The following is a 21,543-nucleotide window of genomic DNA, read 5'->3' on the forward strand; positions in this document are numbered from 1 at the left end:
ATTTTTTTTTTATAAAAAAGAAGATAAATATAGATAAAATAGAATAATAGAAAGTGCTAGATGGTCAAATAAAGGGTTTATATATATATATATATATATATATAATTAATAATAATTCCTTCAGACAACTCAAATCTGATGGCATGGATGGCAGGTGCCCTTTTATGTGCACGGGTGCTCCACGAGACAGTTTATACTCCTTCATGGATTTGTTTCTTACAAACACACAGCTTTTGTCTTCTCCAGATGTTAACTGATGGACTGGAGTGCTGTGGATTACTTGTGGATTATTGTGATGTTTTTATCAGCTGTTTGGATTCTCATTCTGACGGCACCCATTCACTGCAGAGCATCCACTGCTGAGACACTGACGCAATAATACATTTCTACAAACCTGATGAAGAAACAAACTCATCCTGATCTCTGATAACCTGAGGGTGAGCACATTTACAGCTAATCTTCATTTTTTAAATTCATCTATAAAGAAGCTCTGGAGACAACAGTAACCTGGTTTCCATTAAAGGGCCAGGCCACTGATTCTATGCAGTTTTGCATTGTGATTACAAAATTATGCCATCGCGCAATGACATCATAAATGTCATTTAAAAAAAAAATTGTCCTGCCTTTAGCAACTTTCCCTGAAAATTAGTTGGCAATACTGACGGAGTAAACATGGAGTCCACTGAATTTCACACGTTTACTCATTCATTTAGAAACTGATGTGCTGCGAAAGCCAGTGAATTCACTAGCAGGCGATAAGCAGGACGAAGATGAGGAGAAAGAGTGCAAAGTTTTTCAGTATTTACAGTACGACCCCTTATGTTCAGCTTGTATAGAGCTGTTACTGTAAAACCGTGAAACACCACCGCCTCTGCCCTGACCAAACAACCACAGATATATAAACTCTCGACAGCGTGGAACACATACAAAAGTGTGTCAAAATACCCGTCTTGGCAAGTATCCTTGAAAACAGTCGGTTATGTCTTAAATGAACATAAACAGTTGAGAAAGAAATCAAATGTGTATCAGTATATTAGACCTATGAATTGTGTTTAAAGTGACTGCGCCTAATTTACTAGCTGCTGTAGGTGTCCTTAATATTAATCAAATAAATAAGTAAATGTATTGCTCTTGACTGAATAACTTAGCTTTACAATTAATCTATATTTAATTTATACAGTGAATATGCAATATTATTTTACATCTCATTATTCAATTTCTGTACTTGAACACCTACAAATCTCAAAACCCAAAGCATCTTTCGGATGAGACGTTAAACCGAGGTCCTGACGCTCTGTGGTCATTAAAAATCCCATGGCACTTCTCGTAAAGAGTAGGGGTGTAACCCCGGTGTCCTGGCCAAATTGCCCCCCTGGCCTTTGTCAATCATGGCCTCCTAATAATCCCCAACCACTTGACTGGCTCTATGACTCTATGGCTCTATGAGCACACTGGCGCCGTTGTACTGTGGCTGCCGTCGCATCATCCAGGTGGATGCTGCACACTGGTGGTGGTTGAGGAGAGACCCCCCCACGATTGTAAAGCGCTTTGGGTGTACAACAATACACAATAAAGCGCTATATAAATGCATCATTCATTCATTCATTCATTCATCTTTAATTTGTATCTTTGTATTATTTATTTATATGAGCTATTGCTTGTAATTTTGGTCATTTGTTCTTATTTACTGACTGTTCACTTGTCTTTAATAATGTTTGATCTTTGTTAGGCTAGTAGTTTTTGCTGTGGTATTAAAATTGGAATCAAGAATTGTAAAATTGAACTGGTATATATTTTTGGTGTCATATAATCTAATTTATTATAATACAAGATAACATGGGTCAAAAACAATGATAACATTTTTTTAAACAACAAAGTTACTTACTTACTAAGCTAACACCATGTTTCTTGATGATATCTCCCAAGGGTAGCGTGCACAGGGTGAAAAGAAACGGTCCTAGTACTGAGCCTTGTGGTACTCCATACTGAACTTGTCATCGATATGATACCTTTAAGGTGTAGAAATAAGAGACAGACCTTGTTTTTGAATGGTACCATACACAAGTAATTTTATTCATTTAAAATTGTTGTTACTCCTGAATTTAAACCATCCGTTTACAGCAATAGACATGTTTTAATTATTTGTTTAATAGACTTTATCAAGATGGCAAGAACTTCACTGCAGGAAATGTGTTTTAGTGAGTGACACATTCTCTCCTGAGGAGCCACTTTGGAGCATGAATTTCTCTAGCGGCAGGTATTTATTATGTATGAATGACTTTAAATGTCTTTTAAGAGCGGTCATTTGGGTGAAACTCCTCCCGCATGGAGCGCAGTGATACGGCTTCACGTCCTTCACATCATTGTGAACACTCTCATGTGCTTTCAGATTTCCTGCCACTCTAAAACCTTTCCCACACTGAGGACAGATGTACGGCTTCACATCAGAGTGAGTTTTTAAGTGAGTCTGAAAGTTTCCGCTTTGTGCAAAAGTTTTCCCGCACTGCTGGCATGTAAAAGGCTTCTCTTCACTGTGAACTTTCATGTGACCTGTAAGGCTTCCTTTTTGTCGAAAACTCCTCTCACACTGATTGCACTTGAACGGCTTCTCTCCAGTGTGGATTCTTATGTGTTCTCTAAGGCTTGCTCTTTGTTTAAACCCATTTCCACAGTACTTGCATGTGAAAGGTCTCTCTCCAGTGTGGATTCTCATGTGATCCTTCAGGCTTCCCTTACATGTGAAACTCCTTCCACACTGACGGCAGGTGCACGACTTTCTAGCTCCAGTTCTCTGTCTTCTTTTTTGTGACACATTCTTTTTAGAAGATTTTTTATTCAGTTCTTCACTTTCCTCTTCAACTTCGCTCAGTTCTTCACTTTCCTCTTCCATTTCCATCAGGTCTGAAAGGAACAAATTAAATTTACTTTTTCAAAAAACAAACAAAAAAAAAATCAAGTAAATTGACAATAAACGTGAAATAAGAAATAAAAGTGACCCCCATTTAACAACACAACACAACCAAGCTCAAGCATCTATTTTATGTCATCATGGTTCACTTTATAATGTTAAACTTTAATCCTTTTAGATCCTAAAAGCATGAGTTATCAAGAAAATCTAGTCAAACATTAACCAATATTTCCGGGGTTTTGTCTCTACAATGGTAATCTAACAGCTGCTGATAGCCATTGACTGCCATAGTTTGGAAAAAAAAATACTATGGAGGTCAATGGGGACCAGAACATTCTTCAAACATCTTCTATGTTGAACAGAAGAAAGAAACTCGGCTTGGAACGGCATGATGGTGAGTAAATAAGATTTGTTTTCTGAGTGAACTATCCCTTTAAGAACAATGTGCATTTACTTTTAAATTGTATTTAGATGCGAGTTTAGCATGTGCATTTATTATACGAAATAAAGAGAAACATTTGCTAATTTAGATGTTGTAAAATTATGATAACTCTCTTATATAATATTTAAAGTGTCATTATTGTAAAATACCAAATCAACTATTCTATTCAAAATTGTGTTTTGATGATTTAGCTGAATAATTGAATAACTGATGATAGACGAAGCTGAATTATTTGAATTCTATTACTTATACACAGGCATATTGTCCAGAACTGTGTCGATGAACACACACGAAGACGAGATGAAGATAAGCTGTCTTTAATAAATCCACAGATAGTTAAATCCAAACAAGGGAAGGCTGGCGACACGCGTAACATTGACGAGACAAACTCAAACTGAACACACAGGAACTTAAATGCACAGACCAAACTAGGATAATAAACAAGACACAGCTGGGACCTGTTTCATAAAAAAGGTTTACCAAACAAGCCAGGTTTATTTCAGTTAGTCTGACTTATTGTCAGTTGATTTGGTTCAAAATAAGTCAGAATAACTGAAATAAGTCTGGCTTGTTTGGTAAACTTGTTTTATGAAACAGCACCCTGAACATAATGATGAAAATCATCAAATCAGAAACCATGGCAACAAACTAAAGAGAGAACAGTGAGAACACACACAGAGTCCATATGATTGTGACACATATGCATATTTACATACTTAATTACCTATATTTTATTTGACGATATATCATAATAGCAACACGATGAATGCATATTGAATTATTTCACTCAGCCTATAAAAGCGAAGATGTCTGAAATCTAACTCATGGAAATACTGAATAATAACCCCATTGATTACAAAAAGTATTACTGATCTTACCCCAAGGTTCTCAGTTTATCTTTTTTTTTTCTTCTTCAAATAATAAACCTAAATAAAATAAAACTATATATTTTTTTCTCCACAAATCTGAAAACATTAATGTGTCCACAAATCCCTTATTAGCAAATAGGTACACAAAAAATAAAACAAAAAAACTTGGATATTCAACATAATATGTTTTGGCTGCCTAAATCTCGCAAATGTTGATTTTCAGATTAAATAAAATAATTAAAAAATAGCATAACATCATAAAAAAGTTCTGAGATGATTTTATATGCATGCATTTGTAGACTTATAACTATTAATATTATTATTTAAATCATACCATCCCTCTACAAATATGTATATATATTTTGCACATATAAAACAAATACGTGATGTTATTCGCGGTAAGTTGCATGTGTGTAAATCATCCTCGAATATCTGTACAGTGGTCTTGCAATAATCACAATGTGTTAACATCATTCTTTGTGTGTCCATTGTCTCCAAAAGACTGCGCGCAAACGGAGAGGTCATGCGGTGAAGTTACACGTGGACTTCAGATGGCTTTAGATACAGATATGTTTCTGCAAACACACCGATCACAGATAAGCTGATGCAAATCACTCCACTGCTCGAAATAAGTCACTAGTTAGTGAAGAGTGACGAGTGATCACCGACCTCTCTGTTCCTCAGTCTCTCTCTCTCTCTGTGTTTCTGCATCACTCTCCTCTTTAATGACCTCCATCGCGAGCTTCAGCCGCTGATTCTGTTTAGCGTTGTTTGCGGCTAAGAGCGCGTTCTTCAGCTGAGTGACCCGGATGTGTGCTGATGCTGTGGGCGCGGCTTCTGAGGATCTGGATCTGTGTGATGGAAACGGTCCGAGGCTGATATATATGAGCAGTGTTTCTACAATGTATACTCCCCTCTACTCAGACTGATTGATTGGTTGATTTCAAATGTGTTCTTTATTTAGTGTTACCTTAATCTGATATTTATTATTTATGTTTACATTTCTTGCACTCTTTTCTTGTGATGTCAACAGATTTCTCATGTGAGTGAACATATATCCTTTCGATGGTATTTATAAAACCTGCTGCTGTGTGAAACCTTTTTAGTTTGGCAAAGCATGACTGAGTGAACTGTAGATTACACACACTGCTCAACGCTTTGCTGGAGGATATCTGGATGTGTTTGACTAACTCCTGATTTCTCTCAGCGAATGCAAATTCTACATCTGTCCATCCATAAATAATGAAAAGTCAAACATTTGTTACGATTGTTATGACTTACATGATTTATGTTTATCTAAAGGGTGTTCTCTCCGGAGCGTTCTGTATAATGTACTGTCTGCTGCTGGAATGGGTCACAAAATAAGATACATTTGCACTTATTTATTTATTTTTCAAAACCCAAAGTTGTAGTGACTATCAGTCCAACTGTATTAAGGATAATCACACAGCAGACTGAACTCAATAACAGAAGCTGGTGTCCATGTTACTGAAGCTGAATGTGTTGATGATTCTCACTGATGCTCTGACATTCACCCCAAATACTGCAGAAAATACATGGTTTGGACAGTTTACATTAAAACAACTGTGGAAACAAATCCACCAGAGCAGAATTCACACTCATTAGCTTTTGCAGTAGTTTTATTTTTAATTAAAAAAAAAAGACCATCTGCAAAACTCCATCATGCATCATTTACACTGAGGCTCTATTTTAGGGTCTAACATGCAGTTGTTCATTTAAAACAAACATCATCTTGTAACCTTATTCTAAAGACAGTCCTGCCTTTGAGAGAGACACCGATTTCAGCAAACACTCGGACCTGTTGCCGGAGCATCTGTATGACTCCTCAGTAACTGCCTGATCTATAGGATCAATGTAGAAACTCAAGAGCAAGACCATCGTCCCGTCTGCTGCTTCTGACACGGAAGGTGTTTGTGAGTCTGTCTTTAGACACAAATAATCACTCAAAAACACTTCTTATACTGTTTTAGATATACTTCATATTTAGTACACTTAAGTTAGTGTTATACTGTTAATTTGTGTTTTACTGATTCTCTCGTTTCATCATGAATTTGCTCTGTATAGGAATAAGAAAAGTAAATCTCATAAAACAGAGAACTAAGCACACTTTTTCTTTTTCTTTTTTTATATTTAACAGATGGTACTCTTGTTTAAAGCACAAGTGAGATCATTTCTGCCACAGCACATGAGCAGGTGTGAAGATTACCTTTATTCAAACTTCAAAGCAAGATTATGCCTAAAACATATATAGAGCAAAAAAAACACACAATATTGCAGCAAAAGGTTAGTAATCTTTGAAAGGTCACCATCCATCAGACGTTCCCTGTGTTGTGTGTGGCTTTGTTCTGTTTCCTCTGCTGCCGTGTTTGTTTCCTTGTATTTATTCATTCGTTGGTTGATGTCTTTGCATGTGTTCGTAAAGTTGCTGTGCTTCTCTCTTCCCTGTGTCTGTGTCTGAGTCTGAGTCTGTGTGTGTGTGTGTGTGTGTGTGTGTGTGTGTGTGCGCGTCTGTGTCTGTGTGTGTGTGTGTCTGTGTCTGTGTGTGTGTGTGTGTGTGTGTCTGTGTCTGTGTCTGTGTCTGTGTCTGTCTGTGTCTGTGTCTGTCTGAGTCTGTCTGTCTGTGTCTGTGTCTGTCTGTGTGTGTGTGTGTGTGTGTGTGTGCGTGTGCGTCTGAGTCTGAGTCTGTCTGTGTCTGTGTCTGTGTGTGTGTGTCTGTGTGTGTGTGTGTCTGTGTGTGTGTGTGTCTGTGTGTGTGTGTGTCTGTGTGTGTGTGTGTCTGTGTGTGTGTGTGTCTGTGTGTGTGTGTGTCTGTGTGTGTGTGTGTCTGTGTGTGTGTGTGTCTGTGTGTGTGTGTGTCTGTGTGTGTGTGTGTCTGTGTGTGTGTGTGTCTGTGTGTGTGTGTGTCTGTGTGTGTGTGTGTCTGTGTGTGTGTGTGTCTGTGTGTGTGTGTGTCTGTGTGTGTGTGTGTCTGTGTGTGTGTGTGTCTGTGTGTGTGTGTGTCTGTGTGTGTGTGTGTCTGTGTGTGTGTGTGTCTGTGTGTGTGTGTGTCTGTGTGTGTGTGTGTCTGTGTGTGTGTGTGTCTGTGTGTGTGTGTGTCTGTGTGTGTGTGTGTCTGTGTGTGTGTGTGTCTGTGTGTGTGTGTGTCTGTGTGTGTGTGTGTCTGTGTGTGTGTGTGTCTGTGTGTGTGTGTGTCTGTGTGTGTGTGTGTCTGTGTGTGTGTGTGTCTGTGTGTGTGTGTGTCTGTGTGTGTGTGTGTCTGTGTGTGTGTGTGTCTGTGTGTGTGTGTGTCTGTGTGTGTGTGTGTCTGTGTGTGTGTGTGTCTGTGTGTGTGTGTGTCTGTGTGTGTGTGTGTCTGTGTGTGTGTGTGTCTGTGTGTGTGTGTGTCTGTGTGTGTGTGTGTCTGTGTGTGTGTGTGTCTGTGTGTGTGTGTGTCTGTGTGTGTGTGTGTCTGTGTGTGTGTGTGTCTGTGTGTGTGTGTGTCTGTGTGTGTGTGTGTCTGTGTGTGTGTGTGTCTGTGTGTGTGTGTGTCTGTGTGTGTGTGTGTCTGTGTGTGTGTGTGTCTGTGTGTGTGTGTGTCTGTGTGTGTGTGTGTCTGTGTGTGTGTGTGTCTGTGTGTGTGTGTGTCTGTGTGTGTGTGTGTCTGTGTGTGTGTGTGTCTGTGTGTGTGTGTGTCTGTGTGTGTGTGTGTCTGTGTGTGTGTGTGTCTGTGTGTGTGTGTGTCTGTGTGTGTGTGTGTCTGTGTGTGTGTGTGTCTGTGTGTGTGTGTGTCTGTGTGTGTGTGTGTCTGTGTGTGTGTGTGTCTGTGTGTGTGTGTGTCTGTGTGTGTGTGTGTCTGTGTGTGTGTGTGTCTGTGTGTGTGTGTGTCTGTGTGTGTGTGTGTCTGTGTGTGTGTGTGTCTGTGTGTGTGTGTGTCTGTGTGTGTGTGTGTCTGTGTGTGTGTGTGTCTGTGTGTGTGTGTGTCTGTGTGTGTGTGTGTCTGTGTGTGTGTGTGTCTGTGTGTGTGTGTGTCTGTGTGTGTGTGTGTCTGTGTGTGTGTGTGTCTGTGTGTGTGTGTGTCTGTGTGTGTGTGTGTCTGTGTGTGTGTGTGTCTGTGTGTGTGTGTGTCTGTGTGTGTGTGTGTCTGTGTGTGTGTGTGTCTGTGTGTGTGTGTGTCTGTGTGTGTGTGTGTCTGTGTGTGTGTGTGTCTGTGTGTGTGTGTGTCTGTGTGTGTGTGTGTCTGTGTGTGTGTGTGTCTGTGTGTGTGTGTGTCTGTGTGTGTGTGTGTCTGTGTGTGTGTGTGTCTGTGTGTGTGTGTGTCTGTGTGTGTGTGTGTCTGTGTGTGTGTGTGTCTGTGTGTGTGTGTGTCTGTGTGTGTGTGTGTCTGTGTGTGTGTGTGTCTGTGTGTGTGTGTGTCTGTGTGTGTGTGTGTCTGTGTGTGTGTGTGTCTGTGTGTGTGTGTGTCTGTGTGTGTGTGTGTCTGTGTGTGTGTGTGTCTGTGTGTGTGTGTGTCTGTGTGTGTGTGTGTCTGTGTGTGTGTGTGTCTGTGTGTGTGTGTGTCTGTGTGTGTGTGTGTGTGTGTGTGTGTCTGAGTCTGTCTCTGTCTGTGTCTGTGTGTCTGTGTTTGTGATTAGATCCATTAATCTGTAGAGAGAGCAGATTCTGTCTGGTGGATCAACAGAGACATCTACTGGTCACGAGCAGAGAAGGCCTACAAATCAATCTCGGCCTCTCACATCCACTGGATATCATTTCAACATCATGTCAGCAGATGCAAATCTTCATTAATTAATGGTGTTTCATTCACAGTTTACTCGTCTTTGCGCGGTGCAATCGGATGTAAAGTCTGTTTTCTTAGACGAATGCTGGTTTACAGGTACAAGGACTGTAGAGTAATAAAGTAATGAAAATCCCTTAGTATATGACCAAATCTGAGGTTGTTCTTCAAGTGGCTGCGTTGTTTTGTGGATTTCAGCTCTGAGCAGTGAACAGGAGGGTTTTGACTGGCGTGGATCGCTCATGAATATTCAGCACGTAACGGCACGTTCATCCCGTAGTTCTGACCGATTGGCTGACAGGCAAAACACTTGTTAGCGATCGCCAGTCATCTGACCAATCAGCAGTTTCTCCTGGAGCGAAGGCTTGGCTTATGAATATTAATTAGATGTCGTGACCGAACTCTCCAGTAGACTTATCACGCAACTGCAGCCTGAGTCATTAATATTCATGAGCGAAGTGTATTCTGCACAGTGCGATTAGTGCAGCGCCGGCGGAGCTCCGTCTCTGATTGGTCGCGTCCTGCGCCAATCGCTCGACAGCGTTGCATCGTAATTAGCGCGGCTGCGATGCAGGCATAGATTGCAGGGCGATTAATTTGTCATCGGAGAGAAAGACTGTCGGATGAAATAGCGTGACATACAGATGTGTCCGTTCCGATCCGTCAACAGTAACACGACTCTCTCGCCGGGGATTTGTTCATCAGTAACTGGATTAGGTTTTGCGATTTAAGGCGCTCAGGTGCGGCGGGATAACGGTGAGTCTGCATGAATAATGTCAGTTTATATGGAGGCGATGGGCCGCGGCGATGATGGCGTATTACATGATTTACATCGCTCACAATTACATCTGCATGCTTATATCATCCATATGAACACAGCCCTTATTAATGCATCTACAGCCTTTTTTATCATTCTCCGCATCTCTCTTGTCATCCGTGTAAATACATTAGGCCTACATCTCTTATGATGCACGTGTAAAAACACACACTCGTAGTAGCATAATGACGATGGAATATGTAATACTGAGGAGCTGATGTTGTCAGTCAGTGTTTGCGGATATAAAAACAGTTGCGCAATGTTTGTGTGTCTGTAGCTGATGCGCGGCTAGATGCGCCCTCCTCCTCCTCCTCCTCCTCCTCCTCCTCTCTATCTCTAGTCCACGCACTGCCGCATCACCTCCATCACCTCCATCATGGGGAACCGGGGCATGGAGGATCTCATCCCGACAGTGTGCACACGATACAGTGTAACAGTGTGCACATGATGCAGTGTAACAGTGTGCATAACCACAGGCAGCAATGAGTTCTGATTTCTGAACCATTCATCAGAGAAAGAGAGCAGTAAATGATGCAACAAGAAAACAATAGAAACCCTATAACTTACAAAAAAAATTTAATTTTATAATGGTTATAGTGGGAATTGTGTTGGCTTTAATGGAAACTGTACTGGTTTTAATGGTTGGCAGCTGATGGTTTGTAATGGTATTTGTAGTGGAAACCATTAGAACTTCTGTGATGGCTAAATAATAGAAATTAGATAGTATTAAAAAAATAATATGGTACCCTTAAAGAGCTCAAGGATGTTTAAAAAATATGAAACAAACAAAGCAGAGATGAGCTGGCGAAGCTTTGCATAACAAATATGCCTGTTATCAATCTGGAGAGAATGAATGGATGAAATTTCAGGCAGAAGTTGAGTGACTGAAGGATCCTCCACCCACGGATGACTGTCTTGGGTTTGGTTAGGGTGTGCATTCAATACAAATGAATTAATTCTGTTAAAAATGCATTGCACTCTCAGAAAAAAAGGTACAAAGCTGTCACTGGGGCAAATAAGATGCAAGTATGTAGGTACTAATGTGTCTCTTTAAGGTATTTATAAAAAGATTACTTACAAATTGTAGTCCGTTACTGTTTCCAAATTACATGACAGAAATTGTAGTCAGTAACGTAATCCATTACATTATGCATTTTAGGTAATATAATCAGACTACTTTTTAGATTCATTTTGACCTAACTCGTTTATCACATTGATTTAAATAGGACAATTTTGTACCATATTGATATACCATTATAAAGGTTTCCTAAACTGGGGTTCATAAAGAAACTGCAGGGGGTTTGTGAGTTAAATGAAAAGCTAATAATTAAATCATACAAATATAAACTTAAAGTAAATCATTTTAAAATAACACAAATCAAAATAAAACACTTCCTAAAAATATTAAATATTTCATATTTACCTGTATCTCATCTGACCATTGACCAACGTCGGAGAACTGTGAACATGCAAATGTATTACTTAATTATTAAAATATTTATTTTAAAATCTCAGGGGTACTTCAAGTAAATATATTAGCTGAAAGAGGTTCAGATGACAAGTTTGGGAATGCCTACATTACATGTAAATAAGAAATAACATTAATTTATACATTTTAATGTGTTTGAAAGACAAAAGCCTTCCAAAGACACAGTAACACATGGTTAAAAAACCTACTGAGTGATAATTCATATAAACATTAATGTGTTCATCAGGAGTTGATGCAGTGTTGAAACACTTCTTAAACCTGAAATGATTTCTGTAAATCCAGTGCTCAAATGCTGTGTGGCTATTGTGTGAATAATACGTAATCATGTAATCAATAAAAAAGTAACTGTAGTCTGATTAAGAGTATTTAAAATCATAATTGAATCTAATTACAAGTACTTAATTCTTGGAATCTGATTATGTGATTCAGATGACATGTAATCAGTTACCCAGCTCTGTTTATATGCACCCTTTAGGGGTAAAAAAGGTCAATTTTGAAAGGGTACCACCCCAGTGACAGATTTTGTATGTTTTTTTTTTTCTGAGGCCGTAGCAAGCCTGGAAAATGGTTCCTGGGATTTTAGACTGTTTGCTTTAGGCGACTGGGAGACTGAAGCTGATATTCAGGACAGATATTAAGTTCAGGAGTATATTCATTGGAAGACCAGTTAAGGGGCGTCACAATGCACTTTTTACTCTACTGACGTCCATTCATATGCATGCTAATGCAGGAGAATTTTTCTGAACTCTGACCTGCAAATTTGCATCATGTGAAGACAGAATTGCATTACAGGACTGCAGTGTTGCAGTAAACTGCAGTAGATTGCATATTTTTACACTTTGACTGTATTATTGAATTATGTTTTTATAAAACATGCAGAAGCGTGACTTCATATTACAACTGTTGTAGCGTCTGTAGAAATTTTGCGTGTTCAGCATCTAGTGTGACAACGGCTTTAAAAGGATGTTACCGTCATCTAGGTGGCAGGTTATGAACGCATAAATAGTTGTTTTGCATCTTTAAAGTTATGGGAGGACTGAACACGAGGAGTTGAAAGAAAGAGAATATTACAACGTGGTTTATGTGGGAAACAAAGAATGACGAGTCAAATAGACGAGCCTAACCAAATTACTGTCAATATCTGAGCAGAGATCGGAATGAGACGATATTAGAGATTTGGGCTGAACTAGCATGATTTTAAAATTAAAAGTATTTATAAAGTTAGGATTACAAGCGGTCTGAGAAGTGAACCCTGAGGTACACCTGTGGAAACTGAGGCAGCATGTGATCATGTTTAATACAGACAGACTAATGCAGTCACTGATATCAGACGACAGCCAGGGGAGGGCCGAGACTGTGATGAGCGAGGGGAATACGGTATATTTATATTGCATTTCACAATAAATATTGTCTGAGAGCAACTGAGAGAAAATATCTTCAGATCTTCAGTCTAGACTCAAAGTGCTGGAGACTCTTAAACCAGGAAGGCTGTTCCACAGCCTCACATTACAGTGATAGAATGCATTATGTTCATATTAGCATCAACAAATGTGATGTCATATCCAGCTGGGTGGACGATATCATGCATGACATATTAGAGTTTACTGATAGAAACTTGCATCACTGAAATTAAACAATATCGCAAAATTCACTCTAAAATACTGTAAATATTGGAATTTTATTCATTATTTTTTGACAAGGCCATTAGTAGATTTTGTATTAACTGGCCATTCATATGCAGCTGTTGTTTATGTGTATGTGTACTTAATATAATTATAATATGATAAAAAAATGCAGGCTGATAAATCAGTTTTTCACTAGATGAGACAAAACTCAAAATTCAGAAAACAGTAAATGTTCATGATCTTTGGACAGGAATAGCAGTCAATTTAGAGGCGGTTTTGTTAATCAGACAAGCGGGAGCAGCTGTAATGTAGTCTGATTAACTGGACTGGTGTTTCAGTGTAATAGAGTAATATAAATGTAAAAACGTCTGCAGAATGGCAGGGAAGCACACGGATCACATTACACAGAGAACAATGGTGTTGTGTTGTTGTTTTGAGTCAGTGAGATGGACAGCAGTGGCTCTGTGTGTTTTCCAGGGATTTTCTGCCCCGTGGATCCGGAATCGTCACACGCAGACCACTTGTTCTGCAGCTCATCACCGCAAACACAGGTGAACTCGTGTCTCAGACCGCTTACTCCGTGCTTCAGGTTAAGTGTAATTAACATGCAGCTGGACAGGAAAAATCTATAGCTGATGTTCTGCTAATTTAATTTTTTATTTAATTAGTAAAGTTTATTATTAGTTTATTAACTCAGTACTTCAAATGTTCTATGTTTTGCTTATGTCTCTCTGTCTGTCTAACATCGGCGTGTGGTCTTGAATCTGCAGAGTGGGCCGAGTTCCTGCACTGCAAAGGGAAGAAATTCACCGATTTCGATGAAGTCCGTCAAGAGATCGAGGCTGAGACCGACCGCGTCACCGGGGCCAATAAGGGCATTTCACCCGTTCCCATCAACCTGAGGGTTTATTCCCCGAACGGTACTGGAAAACTGAGCTGCTCTGCCTGTAGACGGAGAAATCCTAGCAAAATCTCACTGCGTATGGTGTCGCATGTTAGACGGCTTCTGAAAAAGCCTTTCGGATGCAAGATTGTGAATGTGCACATAGTCCTGAACCATGTTTGTGAGAAGCATTTTTGGATTTAACAGCACACAGTGTCACAAATTTCACGATGTACAATGCAGCATAGCTTATATTTATTGGAAAGTCTACAGGGGTTATGAGGTCATGGCACGAATCAGAGGTTCTAGCATTATTAATTCAATCTTTATTCTGTTTTATTTGCCTTCATTGCTGGCCCGTCACACATCTCTCCATCTCTCCATCCGTCCTCTTGACTCTGTGCAGTGCTGAATCTGACCCTCATCGACCTGCCGGGCATCACTAAAGTGCCGGTGGGAGATCAGCCGGCTGACATCGAGCATCAGATCCGAGACATGATCATGCAGTTCATCTGCCGCGAGAGCTGCCTGATCCTGGCTGTCACTCCGGCTAACACTGACCTGGCCAACTCTGACGCGCTCAAACTGGCCAAAGACGTCGACCCTCAGGGTGAGTGACCTCCTGACCTCCTGACCTCCAAGAGCCTCAGAGCAGAGCTGGTGCTGCACTCTAGTCCTGCTCTAAATCCTTTACAAAATTACACACCAGTTCCTCATGAGAATAAGATGAAGGTTTATTACGTGGCTTTTGGAGCCGTGGTTTCGTGGTAAGACACGAGGCAGGTCCAGAGCTGCTGTATCTTGCTCTAGTCCTGCTCTAAATCCTCTAAAAAATTACAAATTAATTTCTTATGACAATATGGTGAAGGCTTGTTGTGTGTGTCTTGGAGCTGTGGTTTAGTGGTGAGACAGGAGGCAGGTTCGAGTACGGTCAGTGTCTTAGTCCACTCCTCACTCGTCCTGCTGATGATTTATCTGACCCGTAGCTGTTTTGTGTAAAGTGTAATCTCACTGTTGGTGAATGCTGGAAGACATTTCTGTTCTCCTGAGTGCACCTCATTACAGGCCAGAGGACCATCGGTGTGATCACCAAACTCGACCTGATGGATGAAGGTACAGACGCACGAGATGTTTTGGAGAACAAGCTCCTTCCTCTGCGCCGCGGTGAGAAACCCTCGCTCCTGACTCACCTCTGTCACATCACACTTTTTAGTTCTCATGTCAGAGGTTTTTTGGTTTTATTTAGGGATGTCAAGTAATTATTTTTTTAATTTAGTCAATTACATTATGTACTGATTAATTAATCACACTTCGATTTTGGCTGAGAAATGACCCGCCAAAAGATCATGTAATGTCATTATTTTGATAAATGAGAAAAGCACTGAATAGACATTACAAAAGAACATCAGCTTTAGACAAAAAAAATTAGATTCAACATTGTATAAAGAATGATAATAAATGGGTATTGTTTTTTAAATTAATATTGAAATTTGAAATGATTTAAAAAAGTGAACTGATACTCTGAATAGGAAACTATCACTGTCTTAATGAGCGAGTCATTGAATCATTCACTCAACCGATTCGTTCAAACAAAGCTGTTTGACTCTCAATCCATTCAGAACCGTGGACTGATTCAGTAATGAATCACTGCTGTGTGTTTCTCAGAGACGCTCATCAGCTCTGCTGTGGCTTTGACTGGAACTGATTTAATTTGAGATATTGAGCAAAAGCAGACAATACTGACAATATTGTGTCTAAAATGAGAACTCAATATGAACTTCTTTTTTATTGAAATATTGTATAAAATCAGTATCACACCTGCAGTGGTGCATATACTGGGGAGAAGCAGCACTCTTGCTGGTGTGATATTGCTAAACTAGGGTGATTTTTGCCCTCATATCTTTAATTTTTGGCTCATATAACTGCATTCTAATAGACTCCTTCATGCGGTCAGTCGCCCTGCATCAGTGTAAGATGACAGACAGGTCTGGACGAGGCGCTGCGTTAAATGCCTTAATCATTATTTTTTTCCATAATTAATCTCACCAAATGAGTGCATTAAAATGGCAGCCTTAGTTTTAATATTCAAAAATACTGAAAGTAGGTCTGGGTGATATAGCTAAAAAATTTATCAACAATATAATGTTTCATATCGTTCGGTATCGATAATTATTGACACTAAAGCACTGCAGTGATCCGCTCGCTCACTCAGGTTATATCGGCGTGGTGAACCGCAGTCAGAAAGACATCGACGGGAAGAAGGACATCAAAGCGGCTCTGGCGGCAGAGAGGAAGTTCTTTCTGACTCATCCGGCCTACAGACACATAGCAGACAGCATGGGCACCCCACACCTGCAGAAGGTCCTCAATCAGGTACTGTGGCGCTGAAGAGCCGCACTGAATTTGATGATGCTCATGACTTCTTATGGATTTAATGGAGCTGCTGCTGTTGCATTATTGTTTCCACAGCAACTGACCAACCACATCCGGGACACGCTGCCTGCCTTCCGCAGTAAACTGCAGTCGCAGCTGCTGTCTCTGGACCGAGAGGCGGAGGAGTACCGGCAGTACCGGCCCGACGACCCGTCACGCAAGACCAAAGCCCTGCTGCAGTCAGTGCACGCCAGTCTTTCAGCAAAATGTGTTCGCTTTCCTTTCCGGCTGACGACACTATGAGCTCGCTGTAGTATTAGTAGTAGCATGTAGTATTAATGTAATAATGTAGTATTCATATGTCTGTTTGCTCAGTGTTGTGCTTGATGCCGTCGTGCATCAGTGATTCACACATTAATTTAAGCTTTGAGCGATAATAGCGAGTCAAGACAGACGTAGTTGTATTTTTATAATTAGATTATAATTAAGGTATTAAGGTTGATTCAGTGATCTAAAACAGATAATTCTAGTGTTCATTTTGTTAATGAAAAGTATGACGAAAATTTTTTGTTGACGAGCTTTCCCATGACTAAGATGAGACGATGATGAGAGGGCATTAAGATCAATAAACGATAACTGTGACTATATCAACATGCAATATCGTTGACGAAAAAAGACGAGACTAAAATGTATTTTAAAAATAAAAACTATACCAAAATGTATTTTTATTAAATAAATTTACACGCCTCTACACGAGCATTCATGTGTGCGGTTGCCAGATATCAAGAGCTCAAAGCCCAAATCAGAGCTTCTCTGTTAAAACATGTTCTGCTTATTTGTTGCAATCTGGCAACCATGTGCTGCTGAAGCGCGGACGATGATCTGCAAACACAGACAAACGAGAATCTCTGAGATGTTCAGCTTTAATGAAAGCATCCTTCAGCCGCTGTGTTCGGTCACGAGATCTCGACTGTTTCGTTTGTGATTGTGTTTCTTACTCAACCGCTGCTGTTTTAATAGACAAACATTATTGCAATTTGGAAATATTGGAATTACTATCAGGAATTTTACTGTTAAATTTTTTTGTGTGTTTTTGCCAGTTTTCATAATGCGGTCAGAGAGAGTGTATATATAAGTCTTTGATATTAATTTATATATTAAATAGCCTGTAATAAATCAGCACACTAGATGAGGTCAAATAAAGTCCATATTCTGTTGATGTGTGCTTATTGGTGAAAGTAAAATTCCTGAAATGTAAAAATAAATTTCTCAAATGACAACAATCATTATGATTATAATTTTAAGCAATAAAAATAAAAATGATCAGTTTAACTATTATACAGCATGACAAAAATGTGACAAAGTTTTCATTGACTAAAACTAAAACAAAACAGGACAAGGTTGACTAAATATGATAATAACTAAACCGTACATTTGACACCAGGACTAAGACTAATTTAAAAGACTAAGACTAAATTAAAAATGACTGACAAGATTAACACTATATAATACAAGTCAAAAATAAGAGTTAAGATCACTGAATCAACCAAAGTACAAAATACATGTCCATAATGCCCAACACAATCTACAAGAGCGTGGCTAACGAGCAGAGCCGGAGATAATCAGGTGTGTGATCGACTAACAGCACGGACGCTAAACGAGACCTGCTTTATTTGAGTGTTAAATAATGGCACAGATCCCAGTAAACTGACGAGTGCAGATCTCAGTAAATCAGATGATGATGGATTGAAATCCTCTCCTCACATTAATGCTGCGTCTGAAAGAAACAAATGCACATGCAATGATATCAGCCGCTAAAGTAACTGTGCCCATCGCTAATGTTGCTCTGGTCTCTAGTCAGTCCTGACAGTCTTTTAACAGCAGAAGAGGGTGAGTTAATCTGGTCCAGAGTCAGTCTCATCCAGGTTCAGATCGTCTCAGATCTCTCTGCATGTTCTGGATGGACACACAGCATGTAACGCAGCATTATCTCTGAATCACACGACAGATGGCCTTTCTTTTCTTTATTGTGAAGCTCTGCTTTGCTCAAAATAACACTCGGGTTGAATTCAGCTGTTGTCAGCCGAGGGAAAACGTCTCATAATGGGTTAGGGTTAGGTCCCTAGCTTTATTTCTCATAAATTCATCATTTAAATTACATTCAAACTGAGACTAAGTTGGAGTCAGTCCAGCAGGAGTCTCTTCAGACCAATCACACACACATGTACAGTATATGTGAAGAAATTCATCAGAACAGCATGTTCACTTGATGATTAGTTCAGTCCTCGTTTCAGATAAACCGCAGCGCAGTGAGTAGAGCTGCAGATGTGTGTGTGTGCGTCTGCAGGATGGTGCAGCAGTTCTCGGTGGACTTCGAGAAGCGTATCGAAGGCTCTGGTGATCAGGTGGACACCGTGGAGCTGTCTGGAGGAGCCAAGATCAACCGCATCTTCCACGAGCGCTTCCCTTTCGAGCTGGTCAAGGCAAGTCAGCCGGACACTGAGACTGTGCTCTGCTCTCACGGCTCCGTCCTAACCGTCCTTGTTTCTGACCCGTCTGTGTGACAGATGGAGTGTGACGAGAAAGAGATGCGGCGGGAAATCAGCTACGCTATCAAGAACATCCATGGCATTAGGTGAGGGTCTGTTGACTGACCGATCTGTCTCTGTCTTCACAAACCCTGTTATGTTCCTGTGGGATCAGATCTGTGGGTTTTAGGGTCAGGTGTGTGTTAAGCGCTGAAGATGACCGTGTTTCTTCTACAGGACGGGTCTGTTCACTCCAGACATGGCCTTCGAGGCGATCGTGAAGAAGCAGGTGGTGAAGATCAAGGAGCCGTGTATTAAGTGTATTGATCTGGTGGTTCAGGAGCTGATCAACACGGTTCGTCAGTGCTCTGATAAGGTGCGTCGCTCTTTACACACAGAGTTCAGCACCAGTGCCTTGTTTCATAAAACAGATACATTATATAAATGTTAAGGACACAACTTTATTTTTAGAACTCAACGTGAACTCATAACAGTTTTTTGTGATCCTGCATAATTAGCCATTTAAACAGGCCCGATGTTAAAAGTTATTAAGCACAATAAGCCGCTAATAAAAACTGAATGATCAAATAGACACAAAATTATGTCAGACGCCCATCTTGGCGAGTATTCGCGTAAACACAGTCAATTATGACTTAAGTAAACTGAACCGTGAAAGAAAATCAGATGTGTGTCAGTGTATTGAATCTGTGCACTGGTTCTTAAAGTGACAGCAGCCTAATAAACCTGCTGCAGCTGTATATTTGCATGAGTGGAATTACTGTCGTAAATATATCGCCGTCATAATTAGAGTGGATTTCTGCTCGCATGCAGATTTAATAAGGATCAGTATATTTAATTCATGCAGTGAAGACTGTGCAGTTTTATTACATATTTGACTCAGATTCTTAGTCTTTTGTACCTGAATACTAAATATACCAGAAAAACCTAAAGCACTTTTTTTATTTTAATTGTATCTTTGTCCTCTTGTTTGTAATTTAATTCTCTGTTCTTATCGTAGTAACAAAAAAAGAGTTAAAAAGCCTTTGTCAGAATTTGATAAGACACAAAAATAAACAAGACTCCTGCATTTAGCTTTTTTCTGTCATGTATGACTGTTGTACATCTACAGAATATCGTAAATATGCCTAATTACATCCTAATTATAAAAATAACATTGCAAATCTTTTTCCAGTCCCCAAAAGCAGCCGAGAGAGGCTGATAAATGCCACTCATCAGGTCTCGTGTGTGTTTAATGCTGCAGGCTGTTTCTCAGAATGAGCCTCTCTTATTCTTCATTCTTTGTTGCTCAGTGGCTTTGAGTCGGCAGTGTTTTGCAGATTTTCACCGCAGTTTTAGCAGAAGAGCCACACGTGTAGTTCATCACATCAGGAATAGTTCACCCAAAGCTCTGACATGATTAGTATCTTTGATTTGATCTGCGTGCGTCTGTGAGCCGAACCGGCTGAGCATGAGCATTAGCACCCATCTAGACCTCGACTCTCAGACCCAAATCCATTAGATGATTAAAACAGTATCCTGCTCTGAGTGGAGACTCCGCAGCAGCATCTTTACAGCAGTCTGTAAACTGAACATGCGCTATATTTCCAGTCTTTCACTGGAGGATCACTCGATCAGGAGCGTCACTGCAGTGTAGTTTAGTGCGTGTCATGCAGCCGCTGTCCTGAAACTGTGGGTCAGCTTTTTAATTCTGTGTTTAATTTTCTGCACGCTCAGCTGGATTCATTCCCTCATCTGCGGGAGGAGACGGAGCGGATCGTCACGACTCATATCCGTGACCGAGAGAGCCGAGCCAAAGAGCAGGTGCGACACACCTGGATATATATGTGTGTGTGTGCAGGTGGATAACGAGATTACGGCTCTGCAGCGTCTGTGTCTGTCTCTGCAGGTGCTGCTGCTCATCGACGTTCAGCTCGCGTACATCAACACCAACCACGAGGATTTCATCGGCTTCGCCAAGTATGTGCAGATCTTCTGAGCGCAAGGGCTCTCAAACAATTAACATTTTAAATAGAATTAATTACATGATATGGAGATTAATTAATTTAATTAATAATAGCACATCTATTTGGCTGAGAAATACCTCCAAAATATCAGTTATTATCGTTAAAAGAGAAAAGCATTGAGTAGACATTACAAGAGAATAGATTAAGAAAGAAATATTTTGGGTCAACATTGAACAAAGCATGATAGTAAATGGGTATTAATGTTTTTTTTTAATTGAATATTGAAATATGAAAATAATTTAAATGAATTTGATATACTCTCAATATGAAACTAAAAGCACCAGTAGGTGGCTGCGAGTTGAATCATTGAATCATTCATTCAACCGATTCAATCAAATGGCTGATTCATTCAGAAACAAAAGAAGTGACACTTTTTGTATGAGTCACTGAATCATTGATTCACTTGATTCATTCAAAAACATGGATTCGTTCAGTAGCGAATCACTGCTGTGTGTTAATTAGAGACACTCATCAGTTCTGCTGTGGCTTTGACTGGAACTATTTTCATTTGTGAAACTGAGCAAAAACATTAACAAAAAAAATATTCACTTGTTTATTGAACTGTTGTATAAATCAATATACAGCACTTTAACTGGTGTGATATTGCTAAACTGTATCATATGATATAATTATAAGAGGGTAATTTTTTGTGCTCATATTTAGAATTTTAGGATCATATCACTGCATTCTAATAGACTCACAGTCAGTCGTCCTGTATCATGTTGTCATATTCACCATTGCTCTCTCTCTCTCTCTCTCTCTCTCTCCTGTCACTCAAAGTCCCACAATAATGTATTCAGAAACACTATCA

General features: G+C 39.9%; 2 protein-coding genes across 2 annotated transcripts in view; one reads left to right on the plus strand and one right to left on the minus strand.

Annotated features, from left to right (window-relative positions):
* Nucleotides 1-5,066, minus strand: part of LOC107662524 (gastrula zinc finger protein XlCGF8.2DB-like) — a 15,908-nt gene extending 10,842 nt beyond the window's left edge. The window contains exon 1 of the mRNA XM_016452584.1: nt 4,889-5,066. Within this exon, the coding sequence (XP_016308070.1) occupies nt 4,889-4,955 (67 nt within the window). The 5' untranslated portion in view covers nt 4,956-5,066. The remainder of the gene's footprint in view (nt 1-4,888) is intronic.
* A 5,711-nt stretch (nt 5,067-10,777) lies between these two features.
* dnm3b (dynamin 3b) overlaps nt 10,778-21,543 on the plus strand; it is a 21,695-nt gene continuing 10,929 nt past the window's right edge. Inside the window, exons 1-12 of the mRNA XM_016452616.1 lie at nt 10,778-10,802; nt 13,371-13,475; nt 13,695-13,844; nt 14,214-14,417; nt 14,873-14,971; nt 16,020-16,180; nt 16,277-16,419; nt 18,528-18,663; nt 18,748-18,815; nt 18,946-19,084; nt 20,443-20,529; nt 20,615-20,685. Of these exons, the coding sequence (XP_016308102.1) occupies nt 10,778-10,802; nt 13,371-13,475; nt 13,695-13,844; nt 14,214-14,417; nt 14,873-14,971; nt 16,020-16,180; nt 16,277-16,419; nt 18,528-18,663; nt 18,748-18,815; nt 18,946-19,084; nt 20,443-20,529; nt 20,615-20,685 (1,388 nt within the window). The remainder of the gene's footprint in view (nt 10,803-13,370; nt 13,476-13,694; nt 13,845-14,213; nt 14,418-14,872; nt 14,972-16,019; nt 16,181-16,276; nt 16,420-18,527; nt 18,664-18,747; nt 18,816-18,945; nt 19,085-20,442; nt 20,530-20,614; nt 20,686-21,543) is intronic.

Source organism: Sinocyclocheilus anshuiensis, unplaced genomic scaffold, assembly GCF_001515605.1.
Source record: "Sinocyclocheilus anshuiensis isolate Anshui unplaced genomic scaffold, SAMN03320099.WGS_v1.1 scaffold1152, whole genome shotgun sequence".
Taxonomy (NCBI): domain Eukaryota; kingdom Metazoa; phylum Chordata; class Actinopteri; order Cypriniformes; family Cyprinidae; genus Sinocyclocheilus; species Sinocyclocheilus anshuiensis.